This window comes from Callospermophilus lateralis, chromosome 8, assembly GCF_048772815.1.
Source record: "Callospermophilus lateralis isolate mCalLat2 chromosome 8, mCalLat2.hap1, whole genome shotgun sequence".
NCBI classification, from domain to species: domain Eukaryota; kingdom Metazoa; phylum Chordata; class Mammalia; order Rodentia; family Sciuridae; genus Callospermophilus; species Callospermophilus lateralis.
Genome location: NC_135312.1, coordinates 97,898,641 through 97,918,568, shown reverse-complemented (window position 1 = coordinate 97,918,568; position 19,928 = coordinate 97,898,641). Strand labels below are relative to the sequence as shown.

Below are 19,928 nucleotides of genomic sequence, written 5' to 3'. Positions count from 1 at the left end.
CATTTAGGTCAGGTACTGAGACAGCAACGTGAGGAACGCACACAAAAAGACAGATACTGGATGGTTCCATTGTAATTACTGGATAGTTCCAGGGTAGGAAGGTAAAAGGAATTTGTTGTTTAATGGGTATGGTGTTTCAGAATTGCACAACAAAAATGTTTTAGAGTTCTCTTTCACAATAATGTGAACATATTTAATACTCCTGAACTGTACACTTAAAATGGTTAACATAGCAAATTTTGTGTCATGTGGTTTTTACTACAATAAAAAAAAAAACGACAAAAACAAATTGTTAATCATATTTAGCTACAAAGAGGCCATTAGTGACCTGTACAAGAATATGGTTATGTGGAGTTTTGGGGGGCATGAGGTAGTTGAGGTGGTTGAAGTGTGACGGGTGGGTTAGTGTACTATTATTTCAGTTTATATTCAGGGGAATAGGCAAATAGAAAACAAAGGTAGTTTATTGTTGTTTTAAGAGAAACTGTAGCATTTTGGGATGAGGATATGGAACATCCAGTGCTGGAGAGAGAGGTCACTTGAGGCATGTGTTAGACAGCTTTATGTCACAGTGACCAAAATACCTGAAAAGAACAGTTTAGAGAAGGAAAAAATTATTTTGGCTCACAGTTTCAGAGGATTCAGTCCATGTTCAGCCAGCTCCATTGATTTGTGCCTAAGGTGAGATAGAACATGGCAGAATATGTGTGAGGGCATGACAGAGGAAAAATCCCCAACTCATGGCAGCCAGGAAGCAGAAAGAGAGTAAGAGAGGCTGGGGAGAAGATAAATGCTTCTAGAGCATGCCTCCAGTGACCTACTTCCTCCAGCCTAGATCCCACCTCTCAGTAGTCTATTCAGCTGTCAGTGGATTGACCCATTTGATGGTGAGAGCCCTTATGATCCAATCATTGCCTGAAAGCCCTGCCTCTGAACCTTGCTGCATTGGGGACCATGCTTTCAACTAGACTTTGGGGGTCGTCCCAGATCCAAACAATAGCAAGACACTTGAGAATAAGGGAAGAATGGAGTACATAGCATAAGGATGTTATAATTTAACAATTGTTAGGACTGGGGAATAGAAAGAATTCCACTCATTTGGTCCTGGAGGATGATAATAATGGTAAATGAACAGCCTCATGGCTGGTTTGCCTGAACACATTGTTAGTATGGGTCCATGTTTAAAAGAAAACAGTGCAGACAAAGACACAGCACACAAATAATTTTTTTGCTCATTTCTCCTAAGTCATTTTTCATTAGAAAAGCAGGCCAAAAGGCTGCAAGCCCAATTCTGCACACATGTCTGAGAAGGAGAAAGCCTCCGTATCTCTCCCTGGTGAGAAATGAAAACTCACTTAAGCAATAGACAAAGCAGAAAGTTTGGCTGCTGCAGACATGTCATTAATCAGAGCTTCTTCTAACCCTAAAAGGAGTAAATATTAGGAAATGTCAGAATAAGAATAGATGTTGATGTCTGTTCCATATTAAGTAAAGAAGTTTGAGATTTTGTCATAAGTCTAGTATTTTTAGAGACTGGCTAAGTAACAAATAGGTAATCAGTGTGCATAGCACATGGGAAACCTCCCAAGTACATTTGTTTAGAAACTTGGAAATCTGGCTTTAAAACTATTTCATGAAATATATGAACTCTGTTCTCAAGTAGTACTCAAATTTTTCCAATCATCATAGTTCATGGAAATATTGCAAGACTTAACTTTTTCAGCTTCCTTCTTTTAAAACTTCTCCTCTCCTCATTATTTGTCAATATGTAGATTTTGGTGATTCTTTATATTTTCTTTTTCCTAAAATATCAATGATTTTTAAATTTTTCTTTCTTTTTTGGGGCAGGGGGGTATACCAGGGATTGAACTCAGGGGCATTCAACTACTGAGCCATATCCCCAGCCCTATTTTGCATTTTATTTAGAGACAGGTTTCACTGAGTTCCTTAGTGCCTCACCATTGTTGAGAGTGGCTTTGAACTCGTGATCCCCCTGTCTCAGCCTCCCAAGCTGCTGGGATTATCAGCACCACATAAAAATAAATAAAGTATGGGGCTGGGGATGTGGCTCAAGCGGTAGCGTGCTCACCTGGAATGCACGCAGCACTGGGTTCGATCCTCAGCACCACATACAAAAAAATAAAGATGTTGTGTCCGCCGAAAACTAAAGAATAAAAAATATTAAAAAATTCTCTCTCTCTCTCTCTCTCTGTCTGTCTCTCTCTCTCAAAATAAATAAATAAATAAAGTATACAATTTAATGTTTAAAAAAAGATTTTTTTTTTTAATTTTCTAAGGGATATTGTTGTTCATGTATTTTGAATTCTGGTCATTTCGTTGGTTGATCACACATTCTCCCTTACTTAGGCAATAATACAAATTTAGTCTGTAGTGTGACATTCTAGAAGGTGTAAATATGTTCTAAGAAAATATACAAATATCATGAGTTCTGTATTTGAAAACAATAAATTTCACTTATGCATTTAGTTAATATTTATTTGTTTTCTTTATGGTGAGCATTGTATTATATTTAATTTATATCAGTAAATATCATGACCCTTGACCTCAGGGAACCTCTAGTCTACAGAGGGAGTTTGAATTTAAATAGCCACACAAATTATATAATGACAGTAATGACAAATTCTATCAAGAAAAGAACAGAGTACCATGAAAGCATATGGCAGGGACAAATGTGGGTGATTTGGGGAATTGCAGAGGTACCTCATTGAAAAAGCAGCATTTGAACTGAGCCAGAAGGATGCTTATGAATTGGTGCAGTGAAGGTATGATAGAGAGAGGGGTTTTGAAAATGAGAAGTAGTAGACTCTGCAAAGACCTTGAGGTGGGAAGAAGTGTGGTCTGTTTTGAGAAGAGATGAAAGGCCAGATGCATGGGAGCAAGAGAGAGGGAAAGAAAGAGCTCTGTGAATGAAGAACAAATGAAGAACAGGTAGCCAAAGATCATAGTTATCCATATAGCTGTACCAGAAGGTCTAAGGAACAGACACAGCAAGATTTATATTTTAGAAGTTAACTCTGATAACTGTGTTGGGAAATTGTTCTCTAGAACAAAGCTCAGCAACTGTCTTTTCTGTCAAGTTCCAGATAGTAAGCCATGTAATGTGCAGTAATCTCTGGGTAGTGTGAAATAGTCATAGGATTTTAAATAAAAGTGCATCAGTGTTCCAAAAAAACTTTATTTATGGATGTTGAAATTTTAATGTCGGGGCTGGGGCTGGGGCTGGGGCTCAGCGATAGCACACTTGCCTGGCATGTGTGAGGCACTGGGTTTGATTCTCAGCACCACATATAAATAAAGGTCTATCAACAACTAAAAACTAAAACAAAAATTTTTTTAAAAAAAATTTGAATGTCATATGTTGTTCATGTTGGAAATAATAGGACATATTCTTTTTATTTTTTTAACCATTTTAAAATATGACAACCATTTTTAGCTCATAAGCCATACATAGACAGATGGTGGGCTGTATTTGGCTTTTAAGCCATTGTTTGCTGAGTCATTTTGTAGATAATTCTTATTCTTTTAACTTTTTCTGTCTACCTCTTTAATGATATTTTAGTTCCACCATAAAATTTTTCTTGAATTGCTTAAATTTTTCAATACTTAAGTAAAGGTAAGACCTATTATAAATGAAAAATTAGAATTTTTAGATCTTATGATCTCCTTTTCTATTTCTTTATCTTTGTGTTAGTTTTCCAATTTAAAAGTCAGTTTAATATGACTGGCCCATTCTATTTTTTTCTTTTTTATTGATTTTTTAAAAATAAATGACAGCGAAATGCATTACAATTCTTGTTACACATATAGAGCACAATTTTTCATATCTCTGGTTGTATATAAAGTATGTTCACACCAATTTATGTCTTTATACATGTACTTTGGATAATGATGTCCATCACATTCCACCATCATTGCTAACCTCCTGCCCCCTCCTTTCCCCTCCCACCCCTCTGCCCTATCTAGAGTTTCTCTATTCCTCCCTTGCTCCCCTTTCTACCCAACTATGAGTCAGTCACCTTATATCAGAGAAAACATTCGGCATTTTTTGGGGGGTGTGGGGGGGATCAGCTAACTTCACTTAGCATTATCTTCTCCAATACCATCCATTTACCTGCAAATGCCATGATTTTATTCTCTTTTATTGCTGAGTAATATTCCATTGTATAAATATGCCACAATTTCTTTATCCATTCATCTACTGAAGGGCATCTAGGTTGGTTCCACAGTTTAGCTATTGTGAATTGTTCTGCTAATAAACATTGATGTGGCTGTGTCCCTGTAGTATGCTATTTCTAAGTATTCTTTGGGTATAGACCTAAGAGAGGGATAGCTGGGTCAAATGGTGGTTCCATTCCAGGTTTCCCAAGAAATCTCCATACTGCTTTCCATATTGGCTGTACCAATTTGCAGTCCCACTAGCAATGTACGAATGTACCTTTTTCCCTACGTCCTCTCCAACGCTTATTGTTGTTTGTCTTCATAATAGCTGTCATTCTGACTGGAGTGAAATGAAATCTTAGAGTAGTTTTGATTTGCATTTCTCTAATTGCTAGTGATGATAAACATTTTTTATTTATTTGTTTATTGACTATATGTCCTCTTCTGAGAAGTGTCTGTTCAAGTCCTTGGCCTATTTATTGATTGCGTTATTTGGTTTTTGTGGTGTTTAGCTTTTTGAGTTCTTTATATATCCTAGCATAAAAAGTTATTTTTTTCATATTTGATTTTCCCCCCAAATATTATATTTGGTGCTTTCTTCCTTTGAATCTGATATTGAATTTTTCATCTTTTTTTTTTAGCTAATTGGAATTCTAAATTTTAATTCTGGCATTCTGAAGAAAAATTGGTACAGGTGTCAGACAAAGTTTAAAAAAAAAGCACCACAATTGCTTATGACCATTTCCTGTGTGACTGGTTACAGTGCTTTGTTAACATCAAGACAAACAACATCCCTGTAATTTCAGGTCTGCAAAAACAACATTTTGACTTGAAAGGACACATTTCAGGCAGCTGCACCAAAAGATGCAGAGAGTGTTATGTAGTGGAAATAGTACAGGCAAATTTCATCTGACTATTACTGTATGAATGGCATTGGACAACTTATTATTTGTTGGACCCTAAGTTTTCTTAAAAGTATTCTCATTCAGCAAATAAGAATTACCATCTTTTCTCCCTTTAAGCACTGTCTTTTATCAAGTGGAAGTTGCCATGTTAAAGGCTTTGGAAGGGGAATAGCCCATACTTTGTGTAGGAGGAGATGTTGGTTTTAGTTTTAACCTCTTGCAGAATAAGGAAGTTTAAAAAAATCAGCAGTATTCTTAGGATTGAACATTATGGTATACTCTTAAGAGATACTACAGATGATGAATGCCTCCTGTATTGTTTGTTAATGTTTCCTTTGCTTTGTTTATTTTACTTTTGAAAACTTAGGTTTGACAGTTCTCTAGAAGATCTACCCAAGAGTGAATCTCACCCACCTGCAACTCCTCAGGTGTTAAATATCGGTAGACAAGTAGCCACCCTTCTTAAAGTAGCAACTACATGTCCTAGGTAGAGTCTTCCTTCTTGGCATGTCTAAATTTCAGTGCTGGTGGTGAACCTAAATACTAAAACTGTTTGACTGAAAAAGAAAAGGTGATCATCAGTTGCAGAACTAACATCTTTAACATGTAGACAAGAACACTTGGCACTTGGCCTCAGAACACTGTTTCACCCTGATTTTATATTTTGCATATATATTGTGTTTGGTTTTAACTTCTAATATATAATCTGGAAATTGGTGTCTTTTATTGCTTTACTTTGTGATTTGCAAGGGCAACTTTTTGAGATTACCATAGGTCTGCTTTTCTGAATTAGAGGTTTTAACTCTAAAAGAGAGAAAGAGAGGTTGTCATATGATCCCAAGCTCTCAGACATATTCTAAGTATATTTAGGTAAATAATAGTGCTTATAAGATACTGCCAGACTCCACTGAATAAATCATTTTATATTATTATTTGACACAATATGATGACATAAATTCATAAGTTTCCTTTTTTCTTCCTGGAACAGGATAATTTAGCTGATTTTTTTTTTCCAAAATTTTTTTTAGTTATAGATAGACAACTATAAAAGAGTGAGCCTCACTCACCTGCAACTCCTCAGGTGTTAAATATTGGTAGACAAGTAGCCACACTTCTTAAAGTAGCAACTACATGTCCTAGGTAGTTGCCTTTATTTTATTTATTATTATGTGGTGCTGAGGATCGAACCCAGCGCCTTGCATGTGCTAGGCGAGCATTCTACCGCTGAGCCACAAGCCCAGCCCCCAGCTGATATATTTTTATATGACTTTTTATTAGCCCAAGTTTTTAGTTCTTATTATTCACCATTATTTTTCACACACAGGTAACCCTTGCCTCAAAGATGGAGAGTGATTCAAAAACTAAAGTTAAATCACTTGGCACAGTGTTGCTACTCCAGAGGCCAAGGCAGAAAGATCACATATTCAAGGCCAGCCTGGGCAATTTAGGGAGGCCCTGTCTCAAAATAAAAAATGGAAAGGGCTGAGGATGTAGCTCAGTGGGAGAGTGTCCCTGAGTTCAGTCCCCAGTTCATCAAAAAAGTTAATTAATTAATTAATTAAAAATTGCATCTCTTGGTAATGTCACTTAATATTCATATTACCTGACACTGCCATCGATAGCTTCTTTCCTTTCTCTCTTTTCTAGCCATTCATGACAGTTGTTAAAACCTAACCATACCTTCAGTTTAATGAATACATGCAAAAATTATACATGAACAGTTCTGTATAAGTACCATGCACTAACTGATAGCGCCACTGGGGCATCCAGACATGAACAATTATGTATAATTTTTTTGGAAATAGATTGTTCCTTTAATTTTTCTTCCAATGGTTTGTAAAGTTGTATGGAACCAAGAACAAATTGGTTTATCAAATTGTTATGATAGGGAGAAAAGATTTATGTCTGCCCTTTCAGTTTCTGATGTGTGAGCTTTCATTAACCTGTATTAAGTTTGTCATGTGCATGATTACTTTGTGTTGGAGATAACCACTGTCACAAACTTCTGAAAAAAGTGTTCACAGTATGGTGATGTTTTTCATTAATAAATTATACTCGAAAGGAGAGAGAGATAAGTTTTACACTGTGTAATTTAAATTCTCAATTGTGATTTTTTTTTAATATTTATTTTTTAGTTATAGGTGGACACAATATATTTTATTTCATGTGGTGCTAAGGATTGAACCCAGTGCTTCATGCATCCTAGGCGAGCACTATACCTCTGAGTCACAACCCCAGCCCTCAACTGTGATTTTTATTACCAGTTTTAAAACCATTGCAGTCCTAATGTTGAATGTTAATTCCTGCTCAGGTGTATAACCTTATCTAAGAGACCAAGGGAAAATAATTATTATTTTAAGTATAAAGGTTCTGAAGATGAAATTGTATACCAGTGTTTAAAAATCTTTTCAGAGCTAACTGAAAATAGAAATATGAAATTGCTCAAAAATTGATGTTTTGATCAAGTTCACTGTAACTACTGTTTATTTTTACAAAGCTGCCTGCCCTCCCTAGAGAATTCTGCTCCCACCAGGCATGATGGCATATGCCTGTAATCCCAGCAGCTTAGAAGTCTGAGGCAGGAGGATCATGTATTCAAAGCCTAAACATCAGCAGCTTAGCATGGCCCTAAGCAATTTAGTGGGACCCTATCTCTAAATAAAATATGAAAAAGGGCTGGGGATACAACTCAGTGGTTAAGCACCCCAGGGTTCAATCCTCAGTACCAAAAAAAAAAAAAAAAAAAAAAAAGGAACTCTGCTCCCAATACCTTAAACAGTTATTTATTGTTTGTGAAATTATATATTGATGCATCTGAACAGGCGTACTTGTTTTTCCTGAAAACAGAGAAGTCTCTTTAAATTGTCATGTTATTGGTATGCATCATCTATAAGGTGATATTCCTGATATAAGGACTCTTTGGGAAAATCCACTTACCTTTCTCTTGCTGCTTATGGAAATTCAACTTTATGTTTAGGTTTATTTTCTACTTAGTTATTGCAAGTCAGTCTTCAAATGTGTGCTAGATGGTTTTAATTTTAAATCAAACTAGAGACAGTGAACATTCAAGAGCATTCCTATGTAAAAAAACAGTTTAATGTAGGATTGTACCTCAGATTTTAATTTCTTAGAGAAATCATGGCCACAGTAAATAAATGACTCAAGCTCCTATTACACCTCTGACTTTGTGTACTTTTATAATACCTAAATATTAATATAGAGCAGTTCCTATCTTGTGTTTATTCTGCTACCTTTTCTCACTTTCTTTTTGTGTTCCTATCTTTTTTTCTTTCCTTACTTATCAGTTTAAGCAGCTCCACAAGAAATGTAGAAGGTTCTTTGGAAGGTTCTCGAAATTTTTCCTCCTTCTCCTCTCCTGCTAGATACAGCGCTGCAGCTCTGAGCAGTGCAGCTGCTACCGTGTCTGCTGTCATTGCTACAAAAACCAGGTAGAACTAACTGCATGTGCAGTGTCTGTCTGATGTGGCCTCGTCTGCTTCAGAGAACTGTTCATTTGGAACAGCCACAGCTCTGCTCTGAGCTCTTCATGGTACAGTGGATGTTTTATCTGAGTTGTGGGTAAAGCCCATGGTATTTGTTAGCATTGTTTGAAAAAATCATCTTTTTATCTCTTTCCATTGCTACTATTTATATATGATATTTCTCACTTGTCATGTTCTTGTTGACTTTAGGGTGTTTACAGTTTTCATTTTTTATATTTGAATCAGAATCAAATGTGACATAAGTTTTTATTGATGTTTCTTCTCCCCAAACCATTTGGGGGTGAATGAAAACCTAACAACTTTTCAAAGCACTCCTTCCTCCTCCCACCCTAAAAAAGTAAAAATTTTTTGTAGGATTTTGTTATGTTATATAATTTCTGTAGTCTTCATAGTGTAAATGCTTTCAAAAGATTGTCTTGCCAGGTATGGCGGCACACAATGGCTTGGGAGGCTGAGGCAGAAGGATCTCAAGTTCAAGGCCAGCCTCAGTAATTTTTCGAGGTCCTAAGGAATTTAGTGAGACTCTGTCTCAAAATAAAAAATTAAAAGGGCTGGGATAAAAGGAGCTCAGGGTTTAAGCACCCTTGGATTCAATTCCGGATATACCCCCCTCATTTTTTTTTAAATAATAAAATAAAAAATAAAAGATTGTTATGCCCAATTTTGGTGAAAACGTATTTAATTTTATATTAATGAGTAATAGCATGCAGTGAATTAATTCATGGCCCTTCCTTTATGCTCTCACTGCTTAGTGCTTCCTTTCCCTCTTTCTCCTCCACACACTTACTCTCAGAGGAAAAGTTTCAGATCATAGACGTAAAAAAACTACTTTTTGCTTTTGGTAGTGCAATTTTTTAACTTAAAAATCTTTCTAAATGCTTACCAGGCTCTCCAGTCCTGAAAACTATTGCTCTCTGCTGGATGCACTTTGCATCAACCCTGTTTTCAAGCCTCTAGCTTTTTCCCATCTCCAGTCCTGCAGGAGATCCACCGGCTCTGTCCATGTTAAGCAAACAAGGTACTGTGGGGGTGGATTTGGCAGGTGGTGTTTTGCTGGTAAGGACACTGCTACACGGCTTTCCCTGACACTTAACCACCACATTAACAGACCAGATGAGAAAACCCCTGAGCTGATTTGTAGTCAAATTTGAATTAACTGTAATTTCAATGTAGTGCTAATACACAGGCATGTTATTTTGTATGACTATTAACTCCTCTTTTAATCCTTTGTGATATCTTTCATTAGTACACTTGATATTTGCTTATGAATGAAATTATGAATAATTATGCCAGTACTTATATTATGGTGGAATCCTGTCTTTTATTGCGTGGACATAACTGTATTAGAATAATCAAATGTTTAATAAGACATACCTTTTGAAAAAAATAACAATTTGATTTTTAATTGCTACTGTCTTATTAGTTCTTAAACATGAAGGTTTTCCTTGAAAAAGCAACTTAATTTTCACCTTATCTGGGAAATGCTGTGTAAGTCAGCTTTACAGCTCTATGACAAAGTATCTGAGATAAACACTTATTAGGAGAAGTTTATTTTATTTCATGGTCTCAGAGATTCTAGTTTATGGTGGGCTGGCTTCATGGAGTTGGGGCCTGTGGTGAGGCAGAACATCACAGTGGGATGTGCATGGCAATAGAAACTACTCAACAAATGACAGCAGGAAACTTGAGAGAAAAAAGAGAAAGAGAGAGAAAGGGCTCACAGTGAACTAACTTCCTTCCACTTGGCCCCTACATGTTGTGCCACCTCCCAAAATGTTCTCAATTTGTACCTGAACTTATTTGTTGTAATAGTTAAACAAATATGAGAAAAGAATATAAACTCAAGATAAATCAGATTGCTGACACTGAAAGTTAACTTTTATTCCTTTTTCTTTTTTCCTCACTGGCTCAGTTTTGAAAAGAATCCTTTGCTTTCTCTATTAGTATATTTTTCTCCATTTTCAGTTTTGGAAACAAAAACTCTACTTTAGAAGTCATATTAATTTATTATTTCATTTAAGTTTTTGATTTTTTGGCAGACTAGTGAAAATGATCATATTTAATTCTTAGTATCTGTGATATTAACCAAAAGTATTTATGAAATTTATACTGATTTTCTTACTAGAATCCTTTAGAAAGAATTTTATTTTGCATAGAAGTTGGTGCACCTTAAATAATTTAAATTTTGAAAGAATATATTTGAATCATGAGTTCAGAAATAAGATAGCAATCTAGGTAACAATGCCATACTCCATTAACAAATTAGTTACTAAGTTTAGGCTATTTTGCTACCAGTGGTTACTAACATTTGCTCCCCAAATAAAACAGTATTGCCAATACTGTCCTAATTATTCTTTCATCTGTAGCACACCATACCTAATATTTATATGTTTTCTTTAAATAGCAGGCAGTAATTAAAAATTAGAAAAAAGACATGGTACATTTTTAAAAGAGAGGCATCATATATTTAGATATGTGATGAGTGACGGATAAAGTCTAATATTAATAAAGACAAAGTCTAATATTCATCCGTTACTACACTAAATGTTTTAAATAATTAGGGATCTGTTTCTCCAAAAGAAAGTCAACCTCTCATTAATTGTGAATTTAAACATAAACTTTTTTGCTTATAACCTGTACTTTTATGGATTCTTTATAATCGACTTTAAGCCCTTTATAGCTAAAGAATATAGTTTAAGATTTAAACATCTCAGGCCTATTGGGAGAGAATATATACCAATTTATGTACAAAGGATATAACCAAAATTAAAATATTTTTAAGCTTATGTGATTACTTATCCCATGGGAATTTTAGAAACTATCATGTTATTTAAAATTGAATTGAGGAAGCAAAATTGTGTCTGGGATCAAGATCCTAGATTTAAAACTATCCATAGACTACATTTAGAAGCAGAATTGTTACATGAGGAGTGTTAATTTAGTAAATGTATTTATTACTAATCTTGTTACCACTGAACTAGACAGGTATTTCAGGATGTAGAAATAATAGTCCTTCATTTTTGGAGCATAGACTCTGCATTGGACATTGTGCCAACAAGCACTTAATGTTTATTATTTAGTATTTTATTTAATTACGGTAACCTTGGAATAAAGATAGTATTTTAATAACATTTTACAAATGAGGAAATTTACTAGTATTAAGTAATATGCCCAAAGTCGCAAAAAAAGCCCCTAACCTCAGGTAGTTTATAAGTAAGGGAGGAGACAAGATACATAAGGAAGTTATTGTTAATGATAATTTTTAAAACATCTTTTACAAATCAATGTAAAATTATATGTCATATGGTTAATAAATGCCATGAATTAAAAGGAATGTCTCTACCTCTAGAAACTTGAGTGTTAAATAATGCATTAATTGCTTAATATGGAGCACTTAATATAAGTGCAAGATGGGTATTATTGTTCTATTTATTATAAGTAGAATTTCTATGGATACAGAGAGGTAGGAGAAGTACCTACTATATATAATGCCTGGAAAACGTAAAATTTGGGGCAGAGAATGGAGATGGCCAGAATACAGTTTCTGTGACAGAGAGATAGTTATGATTGGGCAGATCAATTGTCACTTTGCCTAGAAGGCTTTGAAAGCCACGCTGAGCTGTAACTTAGCCCTCTGCCTTCTTAATGGTCCATTTGTTTCTTCTTAATGGTTCCATGCTCTGCTTACATACTTTCTGGTGACAGGGCTCTCATGAAAGGCACCCTTAGGAACAAATGTTTTCCTTTGGATAATTTTACATATTAGGAAGTACTTCCTTTTATCAAACCAAATCTATTATCAAACCAAATCAGTAGATTTGACTCACTGGCATCAGGCAAAGAGAAGATAGCCACATAGAGTGAATCCACATGGCAGATACGAGGATTGTGCTCATCCTTCTCTTGAGTTTTTTTAATACCCTGAGCTAGTATTACCAATCCTCACAACCAGAATCCATTAGGCTTGGCATTGAATTCCTATTATCCTGGTTACTCTCTTCTAAGACAGTTTGGCAATTCTCCTGGAATTAAATTCTAATTTCTTCATATAACATTAAAACTGTTATTTTCAGTTTGTAACTTTTGTTTCATTTATAAATTTCTAGTACTGCTTGGTCATAAATTTTTTCCTTGGAACTATGACTATTTAGATTATTAGGGTTTTTTATTTTGTCAAATCCAAATGAATAATTTAAACCTAGAATGAAAATTACTTCTGTTGTATGTTTCAGAAATTATTTAGTTATGGTCTGGGGGTGTAGCTATGTGGTAGAATGTTTGCCTAGCAAGTATAAAACCCTGAGTCAATTTCCAGTACCACACATACACACGTAAAATTATTTTATAAAAATATTGAAAATAAGTCTTAATTGTATTATTTGAATACATTAATTATCCTTTTCATGTGTTAATCCCACATTCTGTGCCTTAGAGGTGGCTAAATACTTTTATATAATTATCCCATTTAAGCCTCATGGAAATCTTTTTTAATGATTTTTGGTATACTATAATTACACATAATAGTGAGATTCATTGTGACTTATTTATGCATGCACATAACATGATTTGATCACTTTATTCCAAAGTACCTTCCCTTTTTCTCCCCTTTCTCCCCTGATCTCCTTCCTATACTCTGTTGGTCTCCCTTTCTTTCTTTTTTTTTTTTTTAATTAGTGAACTGTAATTAAATATAACAGTGGGATTCATTGTGGTAAATTTGTACATGGACAGCAAAGTCTCATGGGAATCTAGCCAGCAAGGTACTATCCTCATTTGAAGTGTACGAAACTGAGGCTTGGAGAAGAAAAATAATTTATCATAAAACTTTTAAAAGGTGTCAATTTAACCACTAATCAAAGATGTTTTTGCTTCTTTCCACTAATGCTTTTTATGTTGCCTTTACTGATAATAGGGTTCAACATTCCCATTAAGAATATAATTTTAGACTTTTTTTAGAGAGAGAGAGAGAGAGAGAGAGAGAGAGATAATTTTAATATTTATTTTATAGTTTTTGGCGGACACAACATCTTTATTTGTATGTGGTGCTGAGGATCGAACCCAGCGCCGCACGCATGCCAGGCGAGCGCGCTACTGCTTGAGCCACATCCCCAGCCCCAAAGACTTTTTATGTATGATAAAAATCAAAGTGCTAGGTGTAGTGGTGCATACCTATAATCTCAGCAACTAAGGAGGCTAAGGCAGGACGATCACAAATTCAAGGCCAGCCTGAGCAGCTTAGCAAGATCCAGCCTCAAAATTTAAAAAAACATGAAAAAGAGCTGGGGATGTAGCTCAGTGGTAGAGTGTCACTGGGTTCAATCCCTAGCACAAAAAAAAAAAAAAAAAAAAAAAAAATACTGTAAGTTTTTCATTGTATAGTCTATTTTAACGGCAAGCATGTTCAAGTTTCTCATTAACCTGATCAGAAATAGTCAAAGATGATGGCTCTGACTCTGTTACACTAGAATTTGCAAGCACAAGAGTAAGCACAAGAGTTAAGGGTGGTGGGAAATGAGTTCAATGGAATTATGTTATATCCATGTACAAATATGGCATAATGAATCCTGCTATTATGTATAATTATAATGCACCAATTAAAAAGAATACGGTACAGTATTTCAAGAAAGTTAAAGTATCTTTAATATGATTTTTCAAAATTGTTTAATATCAGAAGTGCCCCTGGACTACCCCGGGTTTCATGTTTCACTAGAAGGACCTACACAACTCAGTATATAGTTAAACTCATAACTATGATTTACTATAGCAAAAGAATATAAAACAAAATCAATAAAGGAAAAAGGTGCATGGGACACGCCTATAAGAAATAAGGCTCAGGTTTACAAGAGTCTTCTCCCAGTGGAGTCTCGTGGGATGTACTTAATTCCTTCAATTAGGAGTTGTGGCAAACTGTGCCAAGTGTTATCTACAAGATAAGCCGGTCAGAGTCTAAGTACCTAAGGTTTTTAGTAATTGCTTGTTATACGCATCAGAATTCCAAAGTCTCAGAAAGAAAGTATCTATATGGTATAAATTGTTTTTAATTAAAAAAAAAAAAGTTGAGGCATGGTAAGCCACTGTTGTCTTTGAGAGAAAGTTTTATTTCACTGTTGGGGACAGTTTACCAGTCAAGTTCCTATATGCCTAAGGATAGGCAGTCACATATCTGCTATATTAGGTGTCAGGAGAGATTCAAGAGGAATTGGGCAAATTAGGTGCCAGAAGGGTTCATTTGGTAGTATAGTACACATAATTGAATTTGAAAATTCTTTTTATTGAAGTAATCTTTACTTAAATCTTTACTTATAATTTGAGGATATTTATTTTACTAAAGACATTAATATAGTACCTTATCTTTATAAGTCTTTTCTTCCAGCTATCAGTTTCAGTTAGTGAAGGAAGAGAGTTTCTGTGCATAGATTTATTTAAGCTACCAGTACTGAAAAGTTTAGCTGTAAGAAGTATTGTTTTGTTATTATTATTATATTTCATTTTGGAAAAATAACCACTATCATATTTTGTCATTTCAAAGTCTGTATTTTATAGTTTGGGCCACCTCAAATTGCTACTTCCTTTGGAGATGTTCTATGTAAAATTGTAAATAAAAAGTGATAATAAAAGTCATATGATTTTCTAAACCAAACCGGAACCAGCAGAGATAAGGCTTCTGTTAAGCATATAACTCTGGTTGAGAGAAAATAATGGTAGGCTAGAATCTTTTCTTCTTAGTGTTAGGAATCCAGAATACAGGACATATCGTGTTAGGCAGGGTATGTTGCTTCTTGTTTATTCTGTGTGCATGGTGTAACTCTGGCAGTAGAGTAGGGTTTAGGTTTTACTGAATGAGTGAGCATGCAAGTGAAAACAGTAACTGGTGAGGTATCAGGAAACAGTTCATAAAATACCAGAAGAATGTGCAGAAGGGGAAACATGGATTCCATTTCATAGAGCTTATGAGGGGCTCTCCAGTAATGTATTATTTTAATATAGATGTTTTTTCTGAAATGTTGAGATGGGCGATTCTTATCATTTAAAGAAATTGGTTCTATGTTTTTCAATAGCCCACTCTCTCATGGTAAACCTTTTAAAGAGAGTTCCCAAAAGGGGGGGGAGGGGAGCCACTTCTTTTTCTTTACATTTTTTTTTTCTGTTTCAAAGAGAAGCAATCCCTGTTGTGATTTTAGAACTTTTTAAATTGATTAATATTTTGTTTTCCTTAAACATTCAATAGATTTGGAAAAGAAAGGGTCATTGCTCAATTAGATTGCTATGCTCTCACCAAAACCGTTTCCTGCTTTCCTTTACAGTAATTCTCAGGAGCCTTCTCAGCAATTGGCTTCATCAGCAGCTTCAACTCGGAGCATGCCAGAGACTCTGGAAAGCCCAGGCTCCAGCAGGCCAGGGGTGGCCAGTCTCACAACTGCTGCTGCCTTCAAGCCCGTAGGATCCACCAGTGTCATCAAGTCACCAAGCTGGCAACGGCCAAACCAAGCAGGTATTTCAGAGAAATCTCTTCTTCCTTGCTTTTCTAAGTGAGTGTAATTAGGAAAATGTGTGCTGGGATCATGTTAGAATTTGCTAATGAATCCTATTTTCAACCATCTAAGCTTCAGAAAGGACAATAAAGAACAACTGTAGCTATTTGCTCTGTGAAGTGTCTCATAAATATTTTCTGTATAATAAACTTGCCCTTTGCTATTTATAATTATAGAATTGGGCATTCTCTGTTTCTCAGATTACTCATGAAACATGTTTTGACTTGTAAATTTAGCATATTATTTGATAATCAGTTATATTGCTTAAAAATGTAGCATTTTGGTTTTAATGATATATACAAATAACAAAAGCATCAATAACTATGAAACAGTTATTGAAGAAAGGATCTTTTACTTCTTGTTCTCTGAATAATTATGAAGCAGAATAATTATGACATAATACTAGAAAGAGAATATTTGAATGGTAGGATGGAACACCTTGGGCACAACCTGGAAAGCTGAATTCTCATTTACTTCTACAGATGGTAGCTTTAAGTAAAATCATTTAATCTCTTAGACCCTCAGTTTTCTGATGTAAAAAAGGAAGGGACTCTAAAGCATTTCCTTTTTCTCACAAGACGAACAAAGTTTATCATTATATATGCCTCCGTTAACAGGAAGTTGAAGTTCTGCTTGAAAGTTGCTAATCCCAAACCCAACTTCATCTCTTTTCACTCTCCATGTTTATTTGTTATCTAGCTATTGATGATTTGCCATCCTTTCTCTGCTGAACTCCATGTCCTCAAACACATTGACCTATTTGCTGTCCCCTGGTGGCACCTTAAATGCCACATGTCTGAAACTATTATTTTCCATCTTGGGGAACAAAAGGTCTACTCAGTCACCAAAGCTAGAATGTAAACTCGATAACTGCCTTACACCCATACTCACAATAACTAATATCAAATGTTTCTTTTTAATATTTCTCAAATTTTTTCTGTCATCAAAGCCTTGCCTTGGTTCAGAACCTTGTCATCATTATTTATACAGTTTATTTCACAGTGGCCTATGTTATGTGTTGCCAATTCAACAAAGCTAGAGGTACAATCATCCCTCAGTATCCAAGTTGTCCCTCAGTATCCAAGTTGTTCCCTGATTCTTTGCAGATACCAAAATCTGCAGATACTCAGGTGCCTTATTTGAAATGACTTGGTATTCACATATTACCTTCTTACATTCTCCTGCATACTTAAATCATCTCTAACTTAATGACTGGAGGGAAAAAAGAAATACCTGTTTAGAAAACACAAATTTTTTCTTTGAAATATTTCCAGTCTGCTGTTGGTTGAACCTATCAGTGTGAAACTGCAGACATAGAGCTCTGAATATATTGGTGTTGGGAGAGAGACAGGATAAGACATTATGTAAAATCTAGACTGTCTTAAAGAAGAAATTGTTTTATTACATTTGAAAACATAAAATGTTCGGACTAGTATTATCTGCCTCTGAAATTTCTGAACTATCAAGATAGCAAGACCTATTGAGGAGAAAATGCTAGCAAAGCTCAGCCACTTTGAGTTATTTTCATTCACTGAAAGCCTATGTATGATGATGGAGATTCAGTATAATTATTTTGTATGTGCATTTAATGTGAAAAGTAACTTTCAGAAAAATTCCTTTGGGTATGTGTGGTATTTGAGAGCTACCAGAATAATTTTTTGTAAAACAGCAAGGAAAATACCAAATATCTGAGTTTGAAACTGAAGGGAGGGCAAAAAGTTTATTTGTACCAGAGAACAAAAGTATATGTACTGCTTTTGGAATGAAATCATGGCATTTGCTGGTAAATGGATGGAAATGGAGAATACCATGCTAAGTGAAATATGCCAAATTCAGAAATTCAAAGGTTGAATTTTTTTTTCTAATATGCAGAAGCTAGAGTATAATAAAGGAAAGGGAGACAGGAAAATAGGATAACATAAAGATAAAGGAAAGATCAGTAATGTAGGAGTTCAAGAGGCTGAGTGGAGGGATGGGTAAGGGGAGGAAATGAAGATTAATTTTTAGAAAATTATGTTATGTGCATGTATAAATGTATAACAGGTAACCTTGCCTTTATACATAGGTAAAAAGAACCAATCAAATATAAATTAATAGGCCAGTAAAAGGATGTCTGGTAGAGTAGAAAGAGAATGGGAGAGGGGAGGGAGGACAAGAGGGAAAAGTGGGAGGGAAAAGCTAGGGATATCATGAACTGAAATAGAATTTGGTTCAATTTCATAAAAGAAAGTATATGTACTGCTTTAGAAAGTTCAGGAATTTATGATCAAAATAACTGCTATGATTCTTTAAAAGAAATCTATTGATATGGAATTCCAGGGGAATACAGTACAACAAAATTACCACAAGAGGGCGACAGAATCCTTTCTTCTCTTAATCTAATTTAATTTTCTTTAATAATCAAAGCAGACAAATCATAGCAACTGCAATCATGATTCATAAGGTTAGTATTTGAAACATTTTGCTTTTTTCCAGAAAACCTAAGTGAATTTAATGTGAGCAAAATTATAACAGTATAAAACATTATATATTATATAAGATTATGTAACAATTTTATGAAAAGAAAATGTTTCCCATTGTGAAGTCATAGTTGAATTACATCATAATCCTTAGCTCAAGTCAGAAAATATTTCTTGAGATTCTTCTATTTATCTTGTTCTAGGTGTTGGAAATAGGTTCTTAATAAGTTGTTATATTAATTATTTGTATTATTTTGTAAAATATTTTTAAGGACACAAAATTCCCAGCCTCTCAAGCTCTTTTATTCCACCCACCCAGAAGTATACCATATTTTTAAAAATAAACAACACCTCAAAATCTATTCTGACTTAGTCTTGGCTAGTTTCAAGAGCTTCCTAACACAAGTTTAAAGTTCTTTGATTTAGAGGAGGATCGCTGTCTCCTTGTGGGATCTTGTGCACCTCACAGTTCACCTCTGTAAACAGTGCCAAGCCAAGGCTAAAAAAGTGAGTGACTGGGCTAGGGCAGGGCCAAATAAAGCAAGAAGGCAAGTGGCAAGTTTCTTTCACATGGAGAATGACAGGTTCTTTCTTTTGCTAATTGATGGCTGTCCTCTAGTGTCAAGGAGAAAGGGAAAAAGATTGGATTCTTTTCCCTGCCCCAGCCCTGACAGATTACCAAAAACTATTACCACTGAATCATTTTAAGATAATTTCTATAAATTGGGCACACACCTGTAATCCCAGGAACTCAGAAGGCTGAGGCAGGAGGATCATAAGTTTAAGGCCAACCTCAGCAACTTAGCCAGGCCTTATCTCAAAATAGGAAATAAAAAGGACTGGATGTGAAACTCAGAATAGAGCATCCTTGGATTCAATCCCCAGTACCAAAAAATAAATTAAAAAATTGGTCCAGGTGGATGGGAGAGAGGGGATCAAAAATTACTAAATTATAGTCTGTGATCCACTTGGTTCATTCTAAAATCCGTTTAATGGATTGTTACCAGCATTCGTTTTTATTTTTTATTTTTATTGATACAAATATTTGTACATCTTTATGGGGTATACTGTGATGATTCAATACATGTATATAGTGTGTAATGATGAAATCAGGGTAATAAGCACTTCTGTCTCTTCAAACACTAATTATTTTTACATGTTGGAAATTTTGTATTCTCCTATGTAGCCAGCATTTAAAAAAAATAAAATAGCATGGAATAGAAAATACCAGAATATTTTAATGTATTATTTTTAACATTCTGAATTTATAAAAATCTGGTTTTAGTGTATTTACATGTACATGTAAATTCACACATGCACACACATACAGATATGTTTTGGGACAAAAAG

The 19,928-nt window shown here is 34.8% G+C and overlaps 1 protein-coding gene across 7 annotated transcripts in view; it reads left to right on the top strand.

The window, feature by feature from the left end:
- Pdlim5 (PDZ and LIM domain 5) overlaps positions 1-19,928 on the top strand; it is a 595,024-nt gene that overhangs the window by 526,703 nt on the left and 48,393 nt on the right. For 6 of the 7 annotated variants that reach the window (XM_076864855.2, XM_076864850.2, XM_076864849.2 and 3 more), the window contains one exon: positions 15,892-16,079. In XM_076864855.2, the coding sequence (XP_076720970.1) occupies positions 15,892-16,079 (188 nt within the window). Of the gene's footprint in view, positions 1-5,451; positions 5,572-8,389; positions 8,534-9,473; positions 9,606-15,891; positions 16,080-19,928 lie in introns of all 7 variants that reach the window. The other variant, XM_076864856.2, reaches the window with a different exon arrangement.